This window comes from Microcebus murinus, chromosome 6, assembly GCF_040939455.1.
Source record: "Microcebus murinus isolate Inina chromosome 6, M.murinus_Inina_mat1.0, whole genome shotgun sequence".
Lineage (NCBI taxonomy): Eukaryota > Metazoa > Chordata > Mammalia > Primates > Cheirogaleidae > Microcebus > Microcebus murinus.
In genome coordinates, this window is record NC_134109.1 from 109,883,089 (window position 1) to 109,908,734 (window position 25,646).

The 25,646-nt window shown below is 49.3% G+C and overlaps 2 protein-coding genes across 5 annotated transcripts in view; both read right to left on the reverse strand.

The window, feature by feature from the left end:
* SIN3A (SIN3 transcription regulator family member A) overlaps positions 1-10,779 on the reverse strand; it is a 73,695-nt gene extending 62,916 nt beyond the window's left edge. For 2 of the 4 annotated variants that reach the window (XM_012735416.2, XM_012735409.2), the window contains exon 1: positions 6,263-6,451. The gene's annotated coding sequence lies outside the window, so the exon portion shown is untranslated. Of the gene's footprint in view, positions 1-6,262; positions 6,452-10,636 lie in introns of those variants that run through there. The other 2 variants (XM_012735410.2, XM_076004562.1) reach the window with 2 other exon arrangements.
* Positions 10,780-19,718: 8,939 nt separating this feature from the next.
* The window catches only part of PTPN9 (protein tyrosine phosphatase non-receptor type 9), an 84,368-nt gene continuing 78,440 nt past the window's right edge, over positions 19,719-25,646 (reverse strand). The window contains exons 10-13 of the mRNA XM_076004563.1: positions 24,691-24,769; positions 23,026-23,176; positions 22,376-22,583; positions 19,719-21,568 (exon numbers count right to left, since the gene is read on the reverse strand). Of these exons, the coding sequence (XP_075860678.1) occupies positions 21,354-21,568; positions 22,376-22,583; positions 23,026-23,176; positions 24,691-24,769 (653 nt within the window). The 3' untranslated portion in view covers positions 19,719-21,353. The remainder of the gene's footprint in view (positions 21,569-22,375; positions 22,584-23,025; positions 23,177-24,690; positions 24,770-25,646) is intronic.

Below are 25,646 nucleotides of genomic sequence, written 5' to 3' on the forward strand. Positions count from 1 at the left end.
ATAACTCACACACAGGAAACAATAAAAAATAACAATTTTTCATTAAATTAGAAAGGATCCTTTTGTTTTCGAAGTTTTCGATTTTTGTAATAAAAGCACTGTGGTCCCAAGAAAAAAAATTTTTTCTAGTGTGGCAATCAACATGTTAAAGCCAATTGCAACTACACAAAGGTAGCCTCTACTTAGAAAAACTTTAAATGCCATTAGGGTTCAGTTTGTATATAACATATCCCCTACCACGTGCCAGCATTGTCTTGGGCACTGAGGCTAGAAAATTAAATCTCAATATGGATAGATTGGGAGCTACTGGTGCAGCAATCTCTAAAGAAAGCCAGTATCAGACAGTTACCCTGCATATGTATAAGGACAAAACCTCTATGTATTTGCTTGCAACAGACTGAAAACAAATCCCCTGTAGCTAGTCTTTTTTTTTTTTTTTTTTTTGAGGCAGAGTCTCACTTTGTTGCCCAGGCTAGAATGAGTGCCATGGCGTCAGCCTAGCTCACAGCAACCTCAAACTCCTGAACTCGAGCAATCCTCACGCCTCGGCCTCCCAGAGAGCTAGGACTACAGGCGTGAGCCACCACGCCCGGCCTTTAAATGTGTTTTTAAAAGACATATAATTGTCTAAAGACAATCAGAATTCATATATATATATATATATATATATATATATTTTTTTTTTTTTGTAAGGGCCAGCAGTGGTTAATGCCTGTAATCCCAGCATTTTGGGAAGCTGAGGTGGAAAGATCTCTTGAGCCCAGCAATTTGAGGTTGCAGTGAGCTATGATAGCGCCTCTACACTCTATCCCAGGCAACACAGAGAGACCCTGCCTCATAAAAATAAAAAAGGAAGGATATACTATAATAATGGCAAAACTCTGATTCACAGACTATTCAAGTATGCTGCTAGATAGGTTACCACATTATTTAACTTCCATCTCAACAAAATCAAAAATTCAGAATTATGTACTTAACACAAGGAAGGTCAAAAATCCTAAGATATTGCTTCTATAACTTTTAAAAGTAGCAGAAACAGGAAGGCATGTGAAGGAATAATAGTATTAGGGAACAATAATTGACCATATTAACAACATATATTGAGCTTGACATATATGCCAAGTCTATAGTTTTTTTACTATGATTCTTTTTTTAAAATATTTTTTAACTTTCTTTTTTGTTGTTGCTAAACAGACAGGGGTTTTGCTACATTGCCCAGACTGGACTGTAGAGGTCATTCAAATGTATGATCATGGTGCATTACGGCCTCACACTCCTGGGTTCAAGTGATTCCCCTGCTGAATAGCTGGGATTACAGGAGTGCACCACCATGCCCTGCTTGTGATTGTTAAATACTTTCCAAAGTAGTAGAAAGGATCATGTCTGCAAACTGAAGAGACCATAGTTCACAAGCTCTGGAATAAAGACTTCAAGAGAGAATTCAATTTCAACATGGCATCACCACTTTTTTTTTTTTTTTCTTTTTTTGAGATACAGTCTCATTCTGTTGCCCGGGCTAGAGTGTCATGGTATCAGCCTAGCTTACAGCAACCAACCTCAAACTTCTGGGCGCAAGCAATCCTTCTGCCTCAGCCTCCCACGTAGCTGGGACTACAGGCATGCGCCACCATGCCTGGCTAATTTTTTCTATATAGGCTGGGCGCAGTGGCTCACGCCTGTAATCCTAGCACTCTGGGAGGCAGAGGCGGGCGAATTGCTCAAGGTCAGGAGTTTGAAAACAGCCTGAGCAAGAGCGAGACCCTGTCTCTACTATAAATAGAAAGAAATTAATTGGCCAACTAATATATATACAAAAAATTAGCCGGGCATGGTGGCGCATGCCTGTAGTCCCAGCTATTTGGGAGGCCAAGGCAGCAGGATTGCTTGAGCCCAGGAGTTTGAGGTTGCTCTGGGCTAGGCTGATGCCATGGCACTCACTCCAGCCTGGGCTACAAAGTGAGACTCTGTCTAAAAAAAAAAAAAAAATTCTACATATGGTTTTTGTTGACCAATTAATTTCTTTGTATTTTTTTAGTAGACACGGGGTCTTGCTCTTGCTCAGGCTGGTTTTGAACTCCTGACCTTGAGTGATCCACCAGCCTCAACCTCCCATAGTGCTAGGATTACAGGCGTGAGCCACAGCCCCAGGCCAGTATCACCACTTCCAACATTCCAAAATCCTCTCTGGCGCAGAGTGGATTTTGTGTGAGTTGGATTTGAGTGAGTTGTCTAAGGACATTTAACCACTCACATCCACTAGATCTCATATTGCAGACTTCATGTTTCTCATTCAGTTCCTCTCTTCCTCCACCACAAAGATGGGCTGCCCCTCCTTAAAATTCCTTATAGCACTTTGTACTTGATTCTTAAGACACCCAACCCTCATTCACGTGCAGTAAAATCATGTCTCTTTGCCTTTCCATATAAGTTAAATTCTTGGGAACAAGACTCTTTCGATGTCAGCCCACAGCTATTCAAGCAGATGATCAAAAAATGAGTGTTGACTCAGTTCACCCGTAGAATCTGAGTCCCAATCTTTTCCCTCAAAGCTACTTTCAAAAACACACTAATGGTTCCTCAAAAGAATTAAAAATAGAATCACTATATGACCCAATAATTCTTCTAGTTATATACCCAAAGAAACTGAAAGCAGGCACTTGAACAGGTATTTGTACATAGCACCATTATTAACAATAGCCAAAAGGTGGTAGCAATCCAAGTGTCCATCAACAAATAAATACAAAGAATGTGGTATTATATACACAGTGGAATATTATTCAGCCTTAAAAAGGAAATTCTAAGTCAGGATACAACATGGATGAACCCTGAAGACAGTATGCTAAGTGAAATAAGCCAGACACAAAGAATAAATACTGTCTGATTCCACTTATATAAAATATCTAGAGTAGCCAAATTCATAGAGACACAAAGGAGAAGGTGGTTGCCAGAGCTAGGGGAGGTGGAATGGGGAGTTGTTATTCAATGGATACAGAGTTTCAGTTTGGGAAGATGAAAAAGTTCTAAGGATGGATGATGGTGAAGGTTGCACAATGTTAATGTATTTAATGCCACTGAACTGAAAAATGTTTAAAATGGTAGCTTTTGTTATACATATTTTACCACAAATTTTTTCAAAGCAGTACACTGACGCCAGCCTGGGTGGCCCACACCTGTAATCCTGGCACCTTGGGAGACTAAGGTGGAAAAACTGCTTGAAGCCAGGAGTTCAACCATCCTGGCAACAAAGCAAGACCTCCGCTCTACACAGTATTAAACAACTAGCCGGGAGTGATGGCACATGCCCTTAGTTCCAGCTACTCAGGAGGCTGAGGCAGGAGGATCACAGGAGCTCAGGAGTTTGAGGTTGCAATGAGCTATGATGGCACCACTGTTCTCCAGCCTACGTGACAAAGCAAGACCCTGTCTCTAAAAAAAAAAAACAAAAAGCACACTGTTCTTTCTTTGTTCACTATCCATAGACAGAGGCAGCTGAATGAGGGACTCCAAAATCAGACTGCTTGGGTAAAGTAAAGCTTAACAAACTCTTGTCTGGTGAAATTATCCAGAAGAGAAACCCTTGAAAAACACTGCACTAGACCACTGAAGACCCCTGTAACATTTTTTTTTTTTTTGAAACAGGGTCTCACTCTGTTGTTCCAGCTAGAGTATAGTGGCATCATCATAGCTCACTACAGCCTCAAACTCCTGGGCTCAAGTAATTATCCTGCTTCAGCCTCCTGAGTAGCTGGGACTATAGGCAAGCACCACCATGCTCAGCCAATTTTTCTATTTTTTTGTACAGATGGGGTCTCGAGGGTGCTCAGGATGGTCTCCTGACCCACCTTGGTCTCCCAAAGTGCTAGGATTACAGGCATAAACCACAGCACCCTGCTGACAACCTTTTAATTCCAACTGAAATTCCCAGGTACTAACATCTGCCCTGTGTAGCTCTCCAGTATCTTGCCTATTTGCACTGATACATGCAAAATGTAAACAGATCTATGCTTCACCAGGAATCTTATCAAATTACTACATACCTCCTTCCTTTAAAAAAAAAAGTCTTACTATTTAGGTTAACTATTAAAACCTTCTTAATTAAAAAATGCCAATCTTTCCAAGGCATTTAACTTGTCCCAAAACTTTAGTACAAAATGCTGATATCCAGAAAGAAAGAAACACTTATGAAAACTGTCCTAATACAGCCTAACCAAGTTCTTACCTGAATCCTGAAAGCCTATGCGCAACTTCTGACCCTGGCATATCAACCAAACGACATTATTTTTAAGGGCATGAGTTAGGTTATCCTGTGTTTCCAAGCATATAGTATCACAAATGGTGGGAACAATTGTACTGACCAAACTTTCCTCAATTGTATATCATTCTCCACTGTCTTGCCAGTTTATAGCATCAGGAAACGCACCCAGGCTTTTAGTCTGCACACCAATTCTATTACAGCTATCATTAACTAAAGTGCTACTGTTGCAACTTCCTTAGCCAAGAAGGTGAGACTGTCTTCACATGAGTATATCACAGGGCACCAAACTCTCAGCCCCTACTGACCAAAGCACAAATCTAGAAATTAACTTCAGCTCGGATAACCAGAGGCTCATTCACAAGTCAGACCATAAACACACACTGATACCATGTTTATTTTCTCATGAAAAATGTCAAAAACATTTAATTCTCTTAAGACAAAGTAGCAAGTTAGAGGAAAAGCCTCATCTAATGTGGTTATGTATACATACATTCAATCTGAAATGCCTTAAGGCCACTCCCCAATACAGGTTGGAGGGAAATACACACACAGAAGGCTACACTAGTCCACAACTTCACCTTACTCTGAAATAAAAAGGGCAAGAACACTATGTTCTAGAGACTATTAATAGAAGGTGGTCTAGATGGTCTAACAAATTACATCAAACAAGACAGGGAAGACTTTTCACCTATAGCTATCTAAATCGAAACATTTCTTTGGGAAACTAAGCTTATATAGCAGAACCATCTGTACAACGAAAGCATTCAAAAATACAAGTGTTGAAGAAATTATTTTATTCAACGTTTGAGTTTTTTTTTTAATCACCACCTTAAAAACAGATCAGTTTTGAAATTAAAATGTAAATCCAAACTTTCCTGTTATAACTCAGCCTTGTGAAGAGGAGCTTCCACTGCCTCTTCCTGGCTAACCGAGTTTAAAGTCCTAAGGTGCCGAAACAGTCGCCAACTTGAGTACCCGCCACCCCATTGGCTCAAAGGAAGCCCCGCCCCGTACAGCCACAGTAACTGAACATCAAGGGAACTCCAGGAAAGCCTGTCCCCCGCCACAGTTCCACTCTCCGCGGGCTCCCCGCCCGCCCCTCCCCCGCCCCACCGCCGCGGAAGCACGATCACCACTAGCAGCACACACTCCTGGCAGAGGACCTTGTGCACCTCGCCCCAAGAGTTATAACCAAGAGGGGAGTGGCGATGGCCATGCTCCCGCTCTTCTGGCCGCGCGGGCCATCCACGCTGCGCCGAGCGAAGCGGAGACGACAGCTCTGGCAGCCGGCCCCGCGTCCCAGGCAGCAGGCAGGGGCGAGCCGCAGGAGTAAGGGCCCACACCTCCGCCACTCCCCGGCGGGCCCCGCCCACCCCACGGGGACAAGGGCGGGGCGGACCTAGGCGCCCGGACTCGCAGCCAGACTCGACAGCGGGATTTCCCTAGCACCGCCTTACCGCCAAGGAGGCGGAAACCCAGAGCAGGGGGACGGCAAAGGGGAGTGGCATCGGCGCTAGGCACGGCCCCTCCGGCCAACCGGATCCCCGGAGGCGGAGGAGCGCAGACTTCACGCCCCCTCCCTGCCGCGCCCAGCAGCCACACGCGGGAGACCCTGCAGGCGTCCCCCGCCCCAGCAGGACGGAGCGCGGCCGCTCGCCGAAGGCCCCGCCCGCCCGGGAGGCTGGAGGTGGTCGGCCGCAAACAGCGCCCGGAGCGAGGCCGGCCCCGCCCCTCCTCCACAATCGCACGCGCGCGCCGGCCCCGCCCCCGAGCGGCGGCGCGGGCGCCCGCCCCCTCCGCGCGCACCGGGACTGCGCTCTCCTCCCCCTCCCGCACGGAGCGCTGCCCCGCTCCGCCCCCCACCCCCCTCACACAGCCACACGCCTCCCGCCCGGCTGCTCTACGGGAAGCCGAGGAGGTCAGCCCCCCTAAAAATACACACCCTCGAGCCCCGCGTTACCCGCCACACCAGTCTCCCGCCCGGACCCCCGGCCGGCGTGCTCTCACCGCAAAGCTGCTTCACCCGCTCGCCACTGCGTGTCCCTCTCGGCGTGACCCTCGGGCTCAGCAGGGAGGCCCCGAGAACGGCGCGGGCACAGGCCTGCCGAAGCGGGCTGGCAGCTACCTCTCCACTAACGAAGCGGTCACAGGCTCCGGTGCCCAGACTGGGAGGGAGGGAGGGAGGGAGGGAAACTCCGAGGGGGGAAGGGGAGGGGGGAAGATGGAGAAACCGTCCCCGCCGCCTCTACCGCCGCGGCCGCTTCTCTGTTACCCGGGAAATCCCGCCCACTCCCCCGGCCCGCCCCGCCAAGGGAAGACTCAGCTTCGTCCCAAGACAGGACGCATTATCCGCCCGTCAAAGGTGTAGCCAATCACTGCGCCCTACCTGCCTACTTCCCGCCCCTTCCCCCTCGACTGGGAGGGGAGGGGAGCCGCTCACCTTCTCCACGCCCCTATTGGCGGGGAGCTTCCCTAACTCAACCCCGCCTATTGGAGACGGAAAGCTGAATCCCACCTCCAAGCCGCAACACTATTGGAGGAACCAGGCAAGCTCTTCACCTCTCATTGGAGGATACCACATATCCCGCCCAGTACCGTCTCTGCCACAGGCCTAACAAGTTGGCTCCCGCCTCCGCCGGTCTTTGCATTGGAAGGCTACCCCTGGCTCTCCCACCGCCTCAGGAAGGTAAGTAACCGAAGTGGGGTAAAATGTCTGTTAAGTGAAGCAGGCTCCTCCTACCACACTGCCGGGCCAGCCCCCGCCCCCAGAAGTTGGATTGGATATCGTGGCGCCGGTAGGAGCTCCTATTGGCCAGGGCGCCCGTCTAGGAAGGAACGGATTCTACCCTGCGCGAGGAGGCTGAACCTTAGCAGTCCTTTTGTGGAATGTTTACACTGGAGACTGAGGCTCTGAGTTCTAGGGCCGAGACAGGGAGTGACGGGGAGCTCAGCAGCGGAGACCCCACACCTTGGTATTTGAAGGGGAAAGGCTGCAGCATTATCACCGGCGAGAACCTCCTTACAAAAAATGAAAGTGAGAACCTCATCCTTCCCATCCAGTTGTCTTTGCAATCTACATTCCGCATGCTGCGTCCCTATCACAATCATCTGGAGAGCCGGCAGCTCCTTTCTGCGAGTACAGTCTGCAGACGTAAGCCGAGAAATAACCCAGGGGTAGCCAGCTCGCTGCTAGGGGTGGCTGCACACTCCCAACTCCGACACTCCCTAGACCTGAAGATGCAGCCCTGCGAGGGCGGAGATAACCAAAAGAAAGGCGGGCCCTAACAGCCACCGCCCCGGCAAGCCTCCGGAAGGCAGAGCATGAGGCAGAACGTACTCGCGATCTCCAGGGTAGACCTAGACGCATCCTCAGACTTGAGGAAAGGAAAAAGGAGATGGAAAAGACCAAAACAGGCCAGAGCCCAAATTAACCTTGGGAAAACGCCACACTCAGAGAAAGGATAAAACGTCCGGAGTTACAGACAAAAGAACGGCTGTTCACTTTCTCCTTGGCCAGAGTGTTAATGGCAGTCCCTAGGCCCTCTGTGTAGGCAATAGTACCTCGAACACACAGAGACAAAGTGCTTGGGAGAGCTAGGTTGCTTTTACTTATTCACTAAATAGGGCGTGGGCCTGACGCTTGCCTTGCTTTGGGGGGCGCTCTCGCAGCGCCAGGAGAGAGGGCGGGACTAGAGTCTTCCCGCTCTCAGGAGCAGAAAGGATATTCCCCCCAGAGAGCCAAGAAAGACCCCAGGAGACAGGTTCTAGGGAACCCATTCCTAGGTCCAACACTGTCCTTCCTACCCTGATCCAGCGGAGACTGCCAGAAACGAGCACTGGCAACAGGTGGGCCTGACTCCAAGGATGGCTTCGAGCCGTGAGGCCACGGCTGTAAATCGTGAGCTCCACGAGTAGCCGACAGGGAGAGCAGCTTCCCAGTAGCCAAGCCCTGACCCGGGATGGAGCTCTAAGTCAGACAGACGAAAGCGATCCCCGGGCCAAACTGCTCGCAGGTCAGGAAATGGCGCTCCAGCAGAATTGAGCAAAGGCTACCTTCAACTCTGGGCTGCCGTCCCCCACCCAGAGTGTGTGCCACACGACACTGCCACCAGGACATCCAAAACCATTCAGAACCCAGGCCAGGATGAGGCAGCTCCCGACTTCCCTGACCACCGGAGACTGGCTGCCGTGGATCTTGCCTGAGGCTTCCCGGCCAACCCAAGGCTGCCAGTTTTAGTGGGAAGCAAAGACAATGCCGGCGTCTGCTGAGTCCCCAAGCTTAAGCTCAGGGAAGTCAAGGGGGATGGAAACAGCCCAGCCATGGGTTCGGAACTTTAGTACTCGGCCCCTACCCAGAAGGGCAGATCCCACGCGCTGCAACAGCCCGGAGCTACGCTCCCCAAATCTACTCCACACTGTAATTCCTTAGCTTCACCCCGAAGGCCACCAGACCTCGAGCCTGGGTGAAATCTTTGTGTTCCTCCTCAGCTCTCCCCCCCCCGTCCAAGCCCCCCCGCCCCGCCCCGCCAAGGGCGCCGAGACCAGGACTTCCGGGCGGGAGGGCAGCTCGGAGGAGCTAGGCGGGCCTCACACATGTGCGGAGCACTCTCAAGAGCAAAGGGAGGGGGCGGGGAACAAGGGCGGACTTCCCCCTCCGAGCTCTCTCCGCCGGAGGAGGCGGGGTCATCCAAAACCACCAATCAGAAATGGGGGCGGGACCTCGCGCCTCAACGTAACCTCAGGAATCCTCTCTCCTCCCTTCGGGGAAAAAAAATCCTAGCAACTTAAACTCCAGCCCGCCCTCCGGATAGGCGGAGCTCGAGAGAATGTTATCCAATCCGTATCCAAGAAGGGAAAAGGGAGTTTCGCCCAGCCAATGGAAGACAAGAGAAGGAGGGGCCCCGGGAAGAGGCCGAGGTGGGTGGGAGGACGCGGCCCCGCCCCCAGCTCCCCTCCGGGCGGGTTGCACAAGCCACCGCCGAGTAGATAGTAAACAGTCTGGGCCGAGGCGTGGAGGCCAGGGCAGCGCGGCGGCCAGGGCAGCGCGGCGCTGTGTGGCCGAGGCGCTGCACCTTCTCTCCCCGGGTCGCCCCGCCCGGCCCAGACGGCTCGCGCCGGCGCCCCGCCTCCCGGCCCGCGGCCGCCATCGCGACTGACAGACGCGCCCCCCGCGCCCCTCCCCGCCCGCTGATGCACTTCCTTCCCCGACTCCGAGCGTGGAGACTGTTTTCCCAGGTCCCGACCTTCACTGCCCCTCTCAAGCCGTCCCTCGTGGACGCGCGCACACGCCGTTCCCTCGCCCCCGCCCGTCCGGCCCGCAGCGGCAGCTCGCGGAAGGGGAGCCCGCAGCCGCACGGCCGGGGGAAGGGAAGGGAAGGGAACCGCGGCGGCGGCCGCCGGGGGTGGGCGGGGAAGGAGGCAGCTCCATGTTTGCAGGGGATCAGTTGGGGCCGCGGGGCGAAGCCGCGGAGTTCCCGCAGGTTTTCGCACCCCGGATCCGAGCTCCGCGCCCGCTCGCGGCCTAGCGGGTTCCGGCGCCGAATGCCGGCTCGAGCGCCACGGCCCGGGACTTCGGTGATCACCGGCGGCTCGCAGAGCTGCTGGGAAGGCGCAGGGAGCTCTTCTCGCGGCCGCTCCCGCCCCCGGCCACCCCCCTGCCAGTCTGGGGTTGCCCCCGCCCCCGGAGTCCTTAACAACCGCGGGCCCACAGCGCCCGCGCCTCTCCGGAGCGCGCCCATCGCCCCTCCTGCAAGTTTGCGGGTAGAAACAAAATCCGCAGGCGGCTGCAGCCCTCGCCCGGCGTGGCCACCGGGGCAAGCCGCGGGCCCCGGCTAGCTCCCTAACTCCGGCTCGCGAGCAACTCCGGCGCCGCGGGTTCAGTGGGCCCAGCCGGCCAGGCTCGGGTTGCCCCCTGCCGAGCCCGCGCGCTGCAGCCCGGGCCCGGTTCCAGCCGGCGTGCAGAATCCCCCCTTTTTTCTTCTTTACACTATTTTCCTGGTTAAAGAAAAGGCACAGCAAGAGCAGGGGATCTCCTCCTGCCCGCCCTTTCCCCAGTCCGCCGCCAAAACCTACCGAAACCGACAGCCCACTGAAACAAACTAGACGGCACAGCTGGCGCATGGGCGACCCCAGGCCGGACCGACCCCTCCCCGCGGTCCAGCCCTGCTTGGAAACACACACTGGCGAGCGGGCGGCGCCAAGAGCGCCTTCCTGGCCTGCCCCTCGCCTGCCGCGGCCGCAGGACTCCAGCCTCCCCGGCTCAGTCCCGGGGCCCGCGGCGCCCACACCGACGTCCGGCCGGTCAAGCCGAGCAGCCGGCGAACCTGCCCCCCAAACGCCCGAGATTGGGGGGACCAAATTAAAAGCAGCTGTTTAACATACCTTCCGAGCCAGGCGAGGAGTCCTGAATGGGGGAACGCCCCCCACGGGCCATTGGCTCCCCAGCGCACACGTCAGTCACCCTGGGCCCGCCTCCCGCTTCGCCCCGCCTCTTCCCCTTCATTGAACGCCCCTTCCCTTCAAAACACACAAATTAATTAAACTAGCTGCAAGTGGAAGACGCGTCCGTGGCGGAGGCCCCTACATCTCACGCAGCGCCGACTTGAGTTCCCCGAGGTCCTCGGGCTAGAGGGAGGCCTGCGGCGCTCAGATCCGCCGGGCGGACGGGGAGGAGGAGCTGTCGCAGCCGCCCGCCCCAACTTCCTTCGCAGACACGACCCATTCGGAGCCGGGCAGTGAGGCGGGTAGGGGTGCCCTCGCGACCGGCTGGAATGTCCAGACCGCCCTGCCTGTGTGACCCGTGTCCGGCCCACTCTGTTCGGCGTCTAAAAATGAGCGATGCAAACGGAAAGCCCTGCGTCCAGGGCAACTGGCACTTGTCTGAGCGCCGACGGTGAGGGAGGCCGACAGTCACACCGCACCTGCTGCTCCGTGCAGCTACTGCCTGGCTGGGAAGCTTACTCTGCTCTCCAAGGTCTCCAGATCCTGTCGAGAAGAGACTACAGAAAAAGCTAAGGCAAGGCAGGAATGTACATGTAGACATCCATAGGAGCTCAGAGAAGGGAGATTCCTTCTACCTGAAGGAAAATTGGGAAAGGTTTCATGGAGGAGATGGCATTCTAGTTGGCATTAAGATGAATCTTAAAGATTTCATCAGGCAAAAATGGGGTGGCAAGTCATTACCATCAATGGGCACAAAGAGGTAAATGGAAAGCATTAAGGAACTTCACATGCGGCTGCAATAATGAAAATCCGAGTTGGAAAGATGCAACCAAACAGTGAAGGACTTCATATTGGTTAAGAATCTTGGACTCTGACGGGCGGGATGGCTCAGGCCTGTAATCCTAGCACTCTGGGAGGCCGAGGCGGGCGGATTGTTCCAGGCAGGAGTTCGAAACCAGCCTGAGCAAGAGCGAGACCCTGTCTCTACTATAAATAGAAAGAAATTAATTGGCCAACTAATATATATAGAAAAAATGAGCCTGGCATGGTGGCGCAGGCCTGTAGTCCCAGCTACTTGGGAGGCTGAGGCAGCAGGATTGCTAGAGCCCAGGAGTTTGAGGTTGCTGTGAGCTAGGCTAGTGCCACGGCATTCACTCTAGCCTGGGCAACAAAGCGAGACTCTGTCTCAAAAAAAAAAAAAGAAGGCCGGGCGCGGTGGCTCACGCCTGTAATCCTAGCACTCTGGGAGCCCGAGGCGGGCGGATTGCTCAAGGTCGGGAGTTCGAAACCAGCCTGAGCGAGACCCCGTCTCTACTAAAAAAATAGAAAGAAATTAATTGACCAACTAAAAAAAGTATATATACAAAAAATTAGCCGGGCATGGTGGTGCATGCCTGTAGTCCCAGCTACTCGGGAGGCTGAGGCAGGAGGATCGCTTGAGCCCAGGAGTTTGAGGTTGCTGTGAGCTAGGCTGACGCCACGGCACTCACTCTAGCCTGGGCAACAAAAAAAAGTGAGACTCTGTCTCAAAAAAAAAAAAAAAAAAGAAGAATCTTGGACTCGCACAGCAGAATGTGCCAACAGCATGGTCGCAGGACCACAGGCCCAGAACTATGATGTAAAATGTTAAGCATGCTAGAGCTGGATGGGTTCAGAGGGTGGTGGAACAAGAGGTATCTTCTACTGCAAGAGGAAGCCCCGAGGATGTTGTAATACTGGGTTTGGAGACCCCAGAGGTACATCTTGTGGAGGAAGCCAACAGAAGGCTTCTTTTCTCTCTCCCAGTCACCCAATGCAGAAGCCTTCCCCACTTTCAGCAGCCCTCAAGTCAGAGCTCTGACTCAGATCCTTCCCTATATCATTTGCTGTGTTTATCCTAACTTCCAACCAAAAACAGTTTTTCAGGGGCAGAGGCTACCCTACATCTGTGTTCCCCAAAACCGGCTGGGCGTGGTGGTTCACTCCTGTAATCCTAGCACCCTGGGAGGCTGAAGCTGGAGGATCCCTCAAGGTCAGGAGTTCTAAACAAAGCCAAGCCTAGAGGCAGGATGCACATGTAAGCAAGAAAGTTTGCTGAGGCATTGAGGAAAGGAAGTTAGTGAGGATAAGGTGGGGTGTACAGAACATGAAGAGCTTTGGAGTCCACTGGGCAGAACAGTGGCCTACTACCAATTGAGAGACTGTCCCTGTAGTGCAGGTGACATGTAAAAAGGATTTGGCCAGAACAATGACAATGGGTAAGTGAGAAGAATAAAAAAGCAAGGCTTTGTTTGAGGAAGACTCAAGGGGAGTGACTGATTCAGTGTGGATAGCAGAGGGAAAGAAGTAGCCTATGGTCTGCTGTGTTAAGAGATGGAAGAGTTTGAGGCTACTGGTTGGGTGATCTGAGTTCTACACCTAGCATGGTCAGTGACTGGTATTACAGTCTTGGGCAAGTCCCTTCCTCCTTCTGGGCCTGTTTCCCTGTGGAATGGAGGTGAAAATTGGAGTACTTAGACTGTAAGGATCCTCCCCTCACTCAGAGTCCATGTAGGGGAAGCTTGCCACTGAGGAGAAAGGGTAGGTGAGAACTTCTGATTTGGGATAAGCAGTGGGTACCCCAGGTAGAGTCTGAAGACTAGAATGTGGGTGGCAGCTTGGTGGATAGAATCGTTGAGGGGAAAGGACAGGAGATGAGGACTATGTGTTCAGTGGGAATCCCAGCGCTGGCAGAGCTACTGAGGTCAAGGTTCATCCTCCCTAGAGTGAGGAACAAGCTTTCCTATATCAGAACAGAGATTCCCTGATGTCTGGATTCCCATCTCAGATACCTGCTCTATTTCCTAAGGGGCTTTGCCCTAGCTGAAGGCGTAAAAGATACCGTGTCAATGTGAGATGAGGCAGAGTGGTAGAGCTGAAAGAATACTACTCTAGGAGTCCCCTATTCCCATTTAGTCCCTTCCTATCTGTGATCAGCCTCCTCTCCTGTGCAAGAGGATAACACAGCAATCCTTGCCCTGTTATGAGGATCAAATGTGATGATAATGTGCTTTGTCACTTAGTGAGGTTCTGAGTTTCTGTGAAACCCAAAGTCCCAAGCATTTCATGGTGATCCTGGACAGCAAGTGGTATGGAGGTGGGCGGTGGAGGCAGAGCTCAGGCGTAATGCAAGCGATGGGGAGCAGCTGTAAATACAGCTTCACTTGCTCACTCGCTGCTCACCTCTTGCTATGCGGCCCAGTTCCTAACAGGTAGGTAATGGACTGTTACTGGTCTGTGGCCCAGGGACTGGGGACCACAGCTGTAGGTAAAGTTACTTATGGAGGATCTGCAACTAGAATAGTTACCTCCATGCAGAGAACTAGACTTCACTGACACTCCCCACCCTCCTAAGTGCCACCCTCATGGGGAACTCCTATGAACACTCCCCAAACTGAGCTGCTTGAGGACAGTCACTCTATCTGATTCACCTCTGATCCCCCAGAGCCCACTGCAATCAGGCACCGGTGGCTCTCTGGAAGGGGACCAGTGATTGTTCCTCACTCACTACATTGACACTACACAGCTCAGTCAGTCCCAGACTCTTTGGGAAAGTGACTGTGTGATTTGGTGACATTGTCCCTCCAACTGCACCGAGGGTTGCACCATCCTACCTATACCCCATATTACTAGTGAGGATAAAACTTAATGGGTCAAGGTAAGGGCTGTCCTTGGAGAAATCACATCGGAAGGCCAGGTTCTGGTACTCAGGAGGCCTCTCGTGTGTGAACTGTCCAGCCGATTTTGTGAGGTAGGGATTATTATCCTTATTTGCAGATGAGCAAAGTGAGGCTTAGCACAGTAGAGTGATTTGCTCAAGTCAGATGGCCCAGGCCAGCCCGTCTGTGCCCACCACTCCACATGATCTCTGCACACGCAGGCGCGATTCAGGCTGAGCCTCTGGAGAGCAGCCTGCCTCCCCTGTGCTGCACAGGCCTTACCGCCCTAACTCAGGCCAGTTTGTCCTCTAAGTGATTTCTGGCCCTTTCCAGAAAATTATCCTCAAAGAAGCAAGATTTGTCTCTCACACACATACACAAGTCCTCAACTCATAACACATATGCTCAAAACTGTCACACCTGACACTGTCAGTCTCACAGGCATCTTTCTCTCACACACTCCTTCATTCACAAAAAAAGGCTCATTCACAGTTGGGTTTTTTTTTTTTTTTTTTTTGGAGATGGAGTCTTGCTTTGTCACCCAGGCTAATATTTCTTTTTCTTTTTTTTTGAGACAGAGTCTCACTCTGTTGCCCGGGCTAGGGTGCAGTGGCGTCTGCCTAGCTCACAGAAACCTCAAACTCCTGGGCTCAAGTGATCCTTCTGGCTCAGCCTCCAGAGTAGCTGGGACTACAGGCATGTGCCACCAGGCCCAGCTAATTTTTTCTATATATATATATATATTTTTTTTTTTTAGTTGGGCAGTTAATTTCTATTTTTAGTAGAGTTGGCATCTCACTCTTGCTCAGGCTGGTCTTGAACTCCTGATTTCAAGCCATCCTCCAGCCTTGGCCTCCCAGAGTGCTAGGATTACAGGCATGAGCCCAGCCCCATTAACAATTCTTTAGGGTGCTTATGGTAGGTGGTAACTGAGAGACATTTAGGGCCTGCACTTCAGTGACTCTGCCAAAATGATCAGCACCAGTTACCCTGCTAACAGAACCTCTGAAAGCTACCGAAGAGGACCATGGACGGCTCTGGAATATCCAGGTAAGGGGAATCTGAGGCGAGCTCCCCACCTACAACCCAAAGCATCCTCTAGGTTCAAGGGAAAAAGCTCAGGCCCTTCGTCAGAATCCCAATGTAGCAATTTCCTAGCAGGATGATTTCAGCAAGTCATTTATCTTCTCAATGTCCTCATCTATAAACTAAGAATACCTACTTCAGTGGGCTGTTGTGAGATTTAAAATTTAAGTATGCCTAGCATCCTTGAGTTCTCAGACCTTTCCTCCTTTTTCTCATCCCAGCCCCCTTCTCCTGGCCATTCAAATGCAAAGTTCCTGGAGTTGCAGTTTGAGAGATGAACCCCAGAATAGGCCTCAAAGACCAAATAATCCCACTTTGTGAAAACACTCCATTTCTCTGGCAACCAGCATTAGTTTGTATATACTCCATTATTTCTGATTTCTAGGTGGCCTTGGAGGCTTGGTATTTTTGAGTGGAGTTAAGACTGCTATTTACTGCCTTGAAATGTTTCCTCCAGCAGAACATTAGTTTACCATTCTGGGTCACTCAGCATGTTTCCCAGTTTACCTGGCTTTAAGCTTAAAGTGTTTCCTTTTGTATACCAGTTGTTTCGAGACTTTTTAAGCAGAAGTTCTTTTGTTCAAATAAAACCTTATTCAGAAGCCTAATTCGTAAAATAAAAATGTGGGCCTTGTTTTGATTGAAGTGAGGACAGCCTGAGCCTGCAGTCTCTATTCCTTCACCTCTCATTGCCTAACAGCCACTGAGTCCCTTCAGAGACCTCTAGGGAACCCCCATTTCTGAATCACGTTCTTTCAGCCGAGCCACTCCCTACCTCTCAGGAGCCTGTGGATCAGTGCCCTTCAGGAGCTTTCCTTCCTCTACCCATTCCCTAAGGTTGGTGGCCTCTCCTCTTCTTGTCTTCCTCATTCTTCACTTCTAATGCTCATTGCTTCTATCTAAACAAAGTTCCAAATTGACATGTCCAGCCCAGAATCTGCTCTGAACAGCAGACTCCAGACTGCCACTGGCTGCTGGCCATAGAAAAGGTATTCATTAAAACTGAAGTAAGAGACCCCACAGGATGAAATGGCTGACCTTCCCCCAGCGTGCATCCAGCCGATCTGGAGGCTTAAGACAAACTCTACAGCAGCTTAGAGAAGTGGCCAGATTCTGATGTTGGCGAGGGGTAGAAGAACGTGAGCTTTAAGTGGGGAAATTGCGCTGTGCCTTTTTTGACTCCCTTCTCCCACATCTTACTGCCTTGCTTTCCTACTCTAGTCATCATAGTCAAACCATCAGGAAATTATTACCCTCAATTGTTGAAGGCACCACAGCTCCCAAACTCCATCCAACACTCCTAGCTAGGATTCCAGTGTAATTAGCTATGTCCACCATGGCCTTTGCATGAAAAATATCGTTATTTAAGACTGCCGCATGCCAGATTTAGCTTAAACAGGAGGAATAATTTTATGACAGCCAAGGTGAAGGAGATTTAAATACTATAACAGGCTTCAGAGTGCTATATTTCTATTTGTGAAGAAGATTCCAGTCTTCTCTGTGGTCAACTTGGAGCAATGCAGTCCAAAACACTTGATAGTTTTAAGTGTTGTGTGATGGTAACTACAGGGCAGAAATATCCCAAGAGAAAATGTGTTCCCAGGCTGGTTGGAGCTTACACTCCTGCCTTTGGTAAGCTAATGGTGGTCTGTGAGTAGTGACCAAGGCCTGGAACAAACATAAGACCTAGGTTGGGAGCTCTGGGACCCTTGCTCAGTTCATTCTTTGAGTCACCCTGTCTATACCACACTGAGCAACAGGGAAGACTTCCCTTTCCCAGGGAAGACCCTACAAGAGTGGTCTTGGAAATTACAGAGGAGACTTGACTTGTTTTTCATCCAGTTGGGGGCTGCATGGGAAGAGAACTGAGGGAATATAGAGAAGTGGCAGCTGCTTGAAAGAAAAGTCTTTGAAAACAAGCTACAAATGGGAAGTGCAATGGGAGCTGACCCAACTGAAGTTGGGCCTGATAGTTCCTCCATGGGTGTCTATACTGTCTAACAAAGAATTGGACCCTTAGTCAGAGGACCCACAGTAGAACCATCTAGTGCAGCCCTTTCTTTTACAGAGGGAAACCAGGACTTAGGATGGATAGAGTGCAAAGACCTCAAAACTACGAAAGAGCTCAGTCACTCTAGAAAATCTTTTCGACCTGGCCAGTACCTCTTGGCCTCTCTCCCTCTAAGTCTGATTTACAGGAATCTGTGTGTCTGATTGTTCCTAGAGATGGGAAGCATCTTTTTGAGGGCAGGAACCACATCCCTAAGGCCATGATGCTTAGTACCATCTCTCAAGAGCAGATCCTACTCTGTCATTTACCTGCATATTGTCACATGGAGACAATAACGGTGGGCCTCCTGGGCTGAGGATGCTGGGGCACCCTTTACCTCAGGAGTCCCATCCTAGCGCACAGGGATGAGCAGGATGAAGGAGCAATAGGAAAAACAGGGGACCAGGGGATTATCTCTTGTGTTTGAAAAAGTATATACCATGGCAATGTTAACAGTAAGTTAGGCAAAAAAAACAGCAAAGCAGAATACTGCTTTAGCCCACAATGTTTCTTCTATCCCCTGAACACGTTTCTCCTGCTTTCTTCACTAAGTCTCCTGGGTGAGATCCTTGACTTCCTAAACAGATTCTGGGCTCCATCTCTGCCTTCCCTTTCCTTTCCCTCCTCCTTTAACACCTAGCACAGCTAAACTCACACTGGTAAAAGCTACAAACAATGGCGGTGGAGGGAAAGCTACTGGTCCCTTTCTCTCAGAGTTTTACTGAAAATTCTGGAGACATCAATTTGATAACTCTCCACAGAGTCAGAGACACACAAACTATATGTCAGTGGTTCCCAAACATGGATCATCCTGTCACTCAACCACCTCCTGGGTAAGCCTGGGAATCTGCATTTTTCTGGAGCTCTGTAAGTGATTACCTCACTGATCCTCAGATATGCAATGAGTAATTCATGCATAACTTTGAATTTACAGTTGGGATACAGCCTCTTCAAATAAATGACAGTTTGAAGTTATCTTCTCCAGACCTTTTATCATTAATCCCATTTCCTACCTATTCCACCAATCCCAACCTCTAATTTCTCAGATTTCAAATATCAAATACTCTCTGATCATGTCTTGCTTGCGTGCCTCCATGAGAATGCAGCTCATCTGGGGCAAGGTCTGGCTTGATCTTTTACTCTACACTTCAGCTCTTGATTAAGGTGAGAAACTCAAGAAAAATTTGTTGGCAGATCTGGAGATGGATACTTAGGAGGAATCTCGTGTTAAGAGTTAAGAGAAGGTACTTGGGAGTCAGATGGTCCATGTTCCTGTGTCTCAATTTTTTCCTTCTGTCCATAGCTACCTCAAAAGGTTGTAGACAGTAAAGGAGACAATACCTAGAAATTACTCTAAACAGTACCTGCACTAGAGTAAGCATCCCGTATGTGTTAGATGCTATGACTACCCCACTATCTGCCAGCCAGAACTGCCCCATCTGAGCAGGCTATCACTGGCCAACAGGGATGGTACAGGGAGTGGTCCTACAGGGACAAAGCTTCTGGTTCCATTTTTATAAGAGAGAAATGTAAATGAATCAAGATATTCCCACAAAGACCAATATGCCCACATGTATAGTTTCCCCCCAGGAGAAGGACCCCTTTGGTACTCTGCAGACCCGACGACCCTACATCAGGAGGTCCCAACTGGGATAATCAGTTACCAACCTTGTCACCCTTCGGGTCCACCACATCAAACATGGGTTCAAGACCAACCACCTGGAATTTAAGAATTGCTTACACTCAGAGTTTGAAAAACCTCTAGTCTCCAAATACAAAGCACTATCTCCATTTTTGACACGATGAAGAGATAAAAGGCTTTGTAGGCAGACCAACTTGAGCTTCAGTTTTAGAGCAAATCACCGTAACCCTCTGAACCTCACCTTACTCATCTATAGAGAAATGAGAAAAGGGTAGACAAGGGAAAGGAGGGAGAGGATAATATCTCACTGGATTGTTGTGAGGTTTAAATGAGGTAATGGGGAAGCACCCATCATAGAGCTTGGCACATAGCAAGAGCTCAACTGGTATTGGGCCCCTTTGTCCAGAGCTAAGGCCATGGCCTACAGACAAGGTAGGTAGCTCTCAGAACTGAAAGTCTCAGATACTGGAGCCTTGGGTCCCTCCCTGCCTCCCCATCCCTCCCAGACCAGCTCCTAGACCCCCTCCTTCCCAGCCCCAGACTGCTAAATTGATGAAGCTAAAAGGGTTTTGATCATGTCAGTATATTTATATGTAAATACAAAACTGTATCACTGTAAGATATTGATTATGAACATTACAACTATTTTCTGAATCTGACTCAATCCATTAATGCTAAATACAAAATGAAATGATTGTAAAAAATAAGAATATACATATTCAAAGAGCTTATTACAGTATAAAATTATTGAGGTCTGATTAGCCACCAACCTCTTCTATGATGGGGGAAGGTTTAAGGGTTCCTGGAATTTTCATAGGAACGTGGAGTGCTGGGGACTCTAGACTGCATCCCTGGCACATCAGGATGGGTGAACTGGGAGCAGGTTGTAGTGTGTAGGGGACCACCTCACCCAGCCAGGGGGTTAAGCTTTTTATTGGCACAGAATCTTGAGCTTGAGCTCCAGGGTCTGACAGGCTAGCAAGCAGGAAGAGATGGGCATCTTGGTAGATAGGGCCAAGCTGCATAAAGAAAGGAACCATCCAGCAAAAGAAAAAGGGGCCCTAGCTTGTCCTCCCAGAGGGATTCTTATAGTAGTTTCCTCTCTCTCACACCTAGGCTCCCCTTCTTTCCTTCTAAGACTTTGTACCAGTTGCTTTTGGCTCTGGCTGCTCAGTGAGTTCATCTCTATCCCTGGGATCTCTCATCCCTCGGGTAGTGAGAGGAAAGAGAGAACATGGAATCACAGTGGAGGTCTGTTCCCAAAAATGGCCAAGTAACCAGAAAAAAATCATCATATAAGGGCAACCCATGCTGAATTAACCCAGTGTCACCACAAACCAATATCCTTGGCTCTAACACGCAGCATCTGGAGGTAAGTCACTACTTAAGGATGAGGGCCTGTGGCAGGAGCATGTAGGAGATTTGTGTGTGTGTGTGTGTGTCCTGTTTCACCACTCTGCAGTCTGACAACAGGAGACAGGATCCCCAACCCCAGCTACTCCAGGATAAATAGCAGGATCCAAGAAGCAAGGAGCCCTGAACTGCAACATGGAACCCCAGGAACTTCTGCAAAGGAATATCTGTGTGTATATGTATTTATAGAATACAATCATATTATCACATACAATATATATTATATACACACATACATATGGACCCATACACATAAGTGCACATACACACACACACACACACACACAATGACAAAAAAGACTGGAATACACGCCCTGTGTATAAACGTGCTTGGCACTCAGGACGATCTGTAGAATATGTAACTTGGTCAATCAAGCTCTTGGGGAGGAAGGTGAATGCTCACCAAACCTTCCCATAAAATCCTGGCAAAGGGAAAGAGGAGACCTCCAGAAGGATAATGGCATTGGGAAAGGGGGAGGGAGGTTCCTTCCCCACTTACCTCGGGGGCCCTGGCAAAAATCAATAGCCACAATTTGGTTTTAATAAGGCACAGTTTGATAGCAGGTGCTAGGAATTCAGAACACATTGCTGCTGGCTCTTTCTAGTGGCAATTTCGCCACATATATCTAGCCAGAGGGAATGCCGCCTTGCATGTACACGTGTGCCAGGAGACTTATAAGAGAAAGGTTGATCCATGGCTTCAGCAAAACTGTTGGTAACCTATAGGCCCAGTGGTGTCCAGGATAGTTTAAGGAAGGCTGGCCAGCAGGTAGGAGGCTCATGGGAGAGTTATTGACTCTCCATGGCCAGCAGGTTGCGGCCAGAGGACACCATGCCCTCCTTCTCTGCAAACTCCAGGATGGCCTTGTAGCAAAAATAGTACTGCTCAGGGGTCTGGATGCTGAAGGCCCTCTGGGTTCTCATTCGTGACACCGTCTGGAACACATTAAGGGTGCCAAGCTCCTCTAGCTGTGCCAGGCAGATGTCCAGTGAGCAGAAGGTACCTGAAGAAGAAAGGAAGGGATCACATGTAGTTTACCTCCCATCTCTTCCTCCCTCTACCAAATAACCCAGGGAGAATTGGATGAATGTATTCAAAGGCAAGGTGCCTCATGGCAGGAGGCCAGATGGCCTTAGGCCTAAAAGAACTTGAAGAGGAGGTCATAGGGAGTGCTGAAGGCCAGAGAAATGAGATGGCCTCTTGTCTCTCTGGACATACATGGGGGTAACAGGAAGAGTGGGAAGTGACACAGGAATTTCCTCCTTTAATCTCAGACAGACAGACTGACAGCACTCCCACATTTAATGTCCAGAGACTCTGCAACTTTTCCACAAAGGCCTAACACAAACCTTTCCAGCTTTCTTCCAAAGGGACCCCTAAACTAGAAAGGCCAATGGTTTCTGCAATGTATACCCCCTTAAAGCAAAAGGTGCTAGCTGGCTCCACATGGAGAACACAGCACAGGGTGAGGAGACCCCTCAAGGAAGGTGGGGATGGGACAGAAGCAGCAGACCAGCTGAGTTCTCTGAGATATCCAAAGTGGCAGTGATGACAAGGTGACAGGGTCAGAAGATAACCATGCTGATGAGGTATATAAAGCCCTAGAAGGCATGGCCTGTGAAGTATATATTCTGGCCAGCACCTAGCACTAGGGACACCGAACAGACATTAAAGAGGAATTTTTCACAGCAATTTACCGCCAAGGGATCAAATGAGTTCTTTCTCCAATCACAGATATGGCTGAGAGCTTTGTTATTCCTTCCCTACCTATTGCCTCTGGAGGCTCCAAGAGCCCTGTCAGATGCATTACCTGTCCTGCCAATGCCTGCACTGCAGTGGACCACGATGGGTGGCTCAGGACACTGCCCTTTGGAACGTACTGCCGTGCTGCTCACAGCCAGACTCTGCTGATTTCTGACCACTCTCAAAAAGTCAATGAGGGAAGCTGCTGAGGAAGGGACGCCATAATCTGGCCAGCTCAGGAACTGGAAGTGGGTCACCTGGCGTTTCTGCCGCTCCTTAGATGAGAAAAGCAGCAAAAGTTAATGAGGTCATTTCTGCCTGCCCCGACTACCTCTTGCTTTCCAGATTCCCAATACCCTAGTGTCCCTACCACCAAGGCTCCTGTCTACCACTGTCACCTTTCCCAATTGCTTCTCCCAACAATTGCTTTGCTACTATAAGCCCAAAGGAAAGGTTAAATGTTTGAAAAAGGCAGAATTCCTATATTGTAGGATACAGAATTCTTTAGTTGTAAGCATTATTCCTATGAAATGCCACTGTTAAATTGAGATAATATGACTATATTGGCTCTAAGTTGAATTATCCTCATCCTGTTCCCAGAAAAAAGAAGCAACTTATAACTTCCCTGGAATCCTGTCTATTCCCTCTGCAGATATTCTTTATGGTGGTGATTCTCCCCAAGTTTCAAAAGATGAGAAAACAGAAACCTGGATTTACCTCTGTGTTGAGAATTTCTAGCGTTGTTTTCTTATAATGGTTCATGTTCTCCACACCTAGATTGGTCACTGTGAGGAAGCCAAATCGGACCCGAGAGTCTTTTTCTAAAGGCCAGTATTGGCCACACTTTCTCCTGCCACCTTCCTCAAAGCTGAAAAGAAACAGAGCAAGGTAAGCCTTCCATTTTCACTCACCACAGCATAACCCGCTCCCCCAAAGACCTGCTGTACCCCTAGGCAGCACTGTCTTCTCCTGCATTGCTTCTAACTTACACCATTGATTCTCAGCAGAAAAGGAAGGAAGCCTCTTCATTCTAAACAGATTTAACAACAGGAAAGTTGCTGCATGGACTCTTTTAGCCAACGTTTATTGAACACTTACTACATCATTTGGTCTCTTTCCTGATATCTCATGGTACTTCTCACAGAACTGGGATAAACACTGAGAGTGGACAAAGAAAACAGTAGAGAAAATATGATGGGTGAGAGAGAACGCTCTGGCCTGTACCTCAGCCACTGCTCCTGCTCTTCTCCGGTAAGGGCTATGGGCTGATAAATGACTGGGAAAGACAGTTCCTGGGTTACTAGTGGGAGGTTTATGTAAAGTCCCACCCCATCACTCTTCAGTGGCCCCAAAGTGTTCCAAGGTGGTACTTCTCCCCCTACCTCCTCTCCAAATCAAGGTTATAATAGTGCCCTGAAGAAGGGAACTGAGCAAACATTCTTATTTCATTTTCTTCTCATCATCTGAAATAGCTTATAATTATAATGATAATAATGGTATTAATGAAATAAGTAATTCTTTAAATTTGGGAGATCTGTAGACAAAAATTTCAAAAATATTTCTTTCATTAAGAGCTTCTTGCCTGACCCACTATGTTTCACCTCTTTTTGTGTTTTTTTTTTTTTTTGTAATTCTCCTACAGGTAGAAATATCTACAAACAGAAAAAATGGTCAAAAGTAGCAAATGGGGAACAAGGAGGAACTGGTACTTCAGGAACCAGGAAGACGGCTTCCCTCTGGAAATAGGGGCCAGACTGAAGGTGAATTGCCTCATGTTTCCCAGTACTTCTTTCAGTGAGTAAGGCCAGGACCTCAGAATAGGCTATAATTGGCACCAGGTCACCAGAGCCATGAATTAAAGCTTTAACAAATTAGATCTATCAGTCTATCACACCTTGGTTGTGTTAACTCTGGATTCGCTGAGAAAATGCTAAGATAGCTCCAAATCTTTGCATGGCTTTCCTAATCCTCATTGTATCTTTTTTTTAATTTATAGAGAGATAAGGTCTTACTCTGTCATCCAGGCTGGAGTGCAATGGAGTGCTCATAGTTCACTGCATACAGCCTCCAACTCCTGGGCTCAAATGATCCCCCCACCTCTGACTACAAAGTAGCTGGGACTATAGGCATGCTCCACCACACGTGGTTAATATTTTTATTTTTTTGTAGAGACGGGATCTCACTATGTTGTACAAGCTGGTCGCAAATTCCTGGCCTCAAATAATCTTCTGGTTTCGGCCTCCCAAAGCACTTGGATTAGAGGTGTGAGCCAGGGCTCCCAGCCTAATCTTCATTGTTTCTAAGAGCTAAACTCCCTCTTAAATGACCCAAGTTTATGGAGTGGGGGTGGGGATCAGTTGGGAAAAAAAGGGATTAACTCACCGGGTGGTCATGACAATCACCAAGACTTTTTGCTCCCATACCATGAGCCAGAAATCACGATAGGTATTCTCCAAAGGGCCTGAAGTAAAAGAAGACAAGGAACGTGGCTCTGGGAAGCAATCTGTTCTTTCTTAGGTTTTTCTGTTTTTCTCCCCACTACTAACTCCAAACCACAGATATTAGCTCCCTGGTCATGTCTCCACGTCCCAGTTTTTCAGTGTGGTCCTTGGACCGACAGCACCAGCATCACGAGCATCATATGGAAAAGTGTTAGAAATGCAGAATCGGCATGTGAGCAAGCTCCCCAGGACAGCTGTAGGGAGGTTACTGTGTGGGAAGCACCGTTTAGCCCTACTCATCAGAGATTCAGCCACCACACCCAGGCTGACAGTGTTACCTGTGTACATGTCTCTAGCTGTTTTCATCTCACCTTAAGCTTCAGCCTTATAATCACAGGTTGCCCACTAAACCATTATCCTTCCGTATCCCATCATCTCAGAACCATTACATCCACAACTCAGTCTCCTCCTTCAAAATTAGCTATATCTTTCAACTTTATTAACTCTGTTAACAATATTGGCATTCTTAAGTCATTCAGTCTTAAAACATTGAGGTAAACTCTGACTTATCTATTTCCTTCATTTCCCAGAAGCAGTCAGTCACCAAATTATACAGATTTTTTTGCCTTTGAAATGTTTTTGGTTTTATCCTTTTGCCCCTATCCTCTTCCCATCCTATTCTTCCTGCCACAAGGACCACATCATCTTTTGTCTGAGTCACTATAACATCATCTTAATTTACTTTTCTGAGTAGGTCTCCACTTACCTTCCAGTCTATTCTGGATACCCTGACCGGTTCAATCTTTCTAAAAAAAATTGCTGTGTCACAATACAGACATACCATGCTCACTTCTCCCTCTACTCCTCTGCTCACACTGTCTCCCCCACTTCCAATGC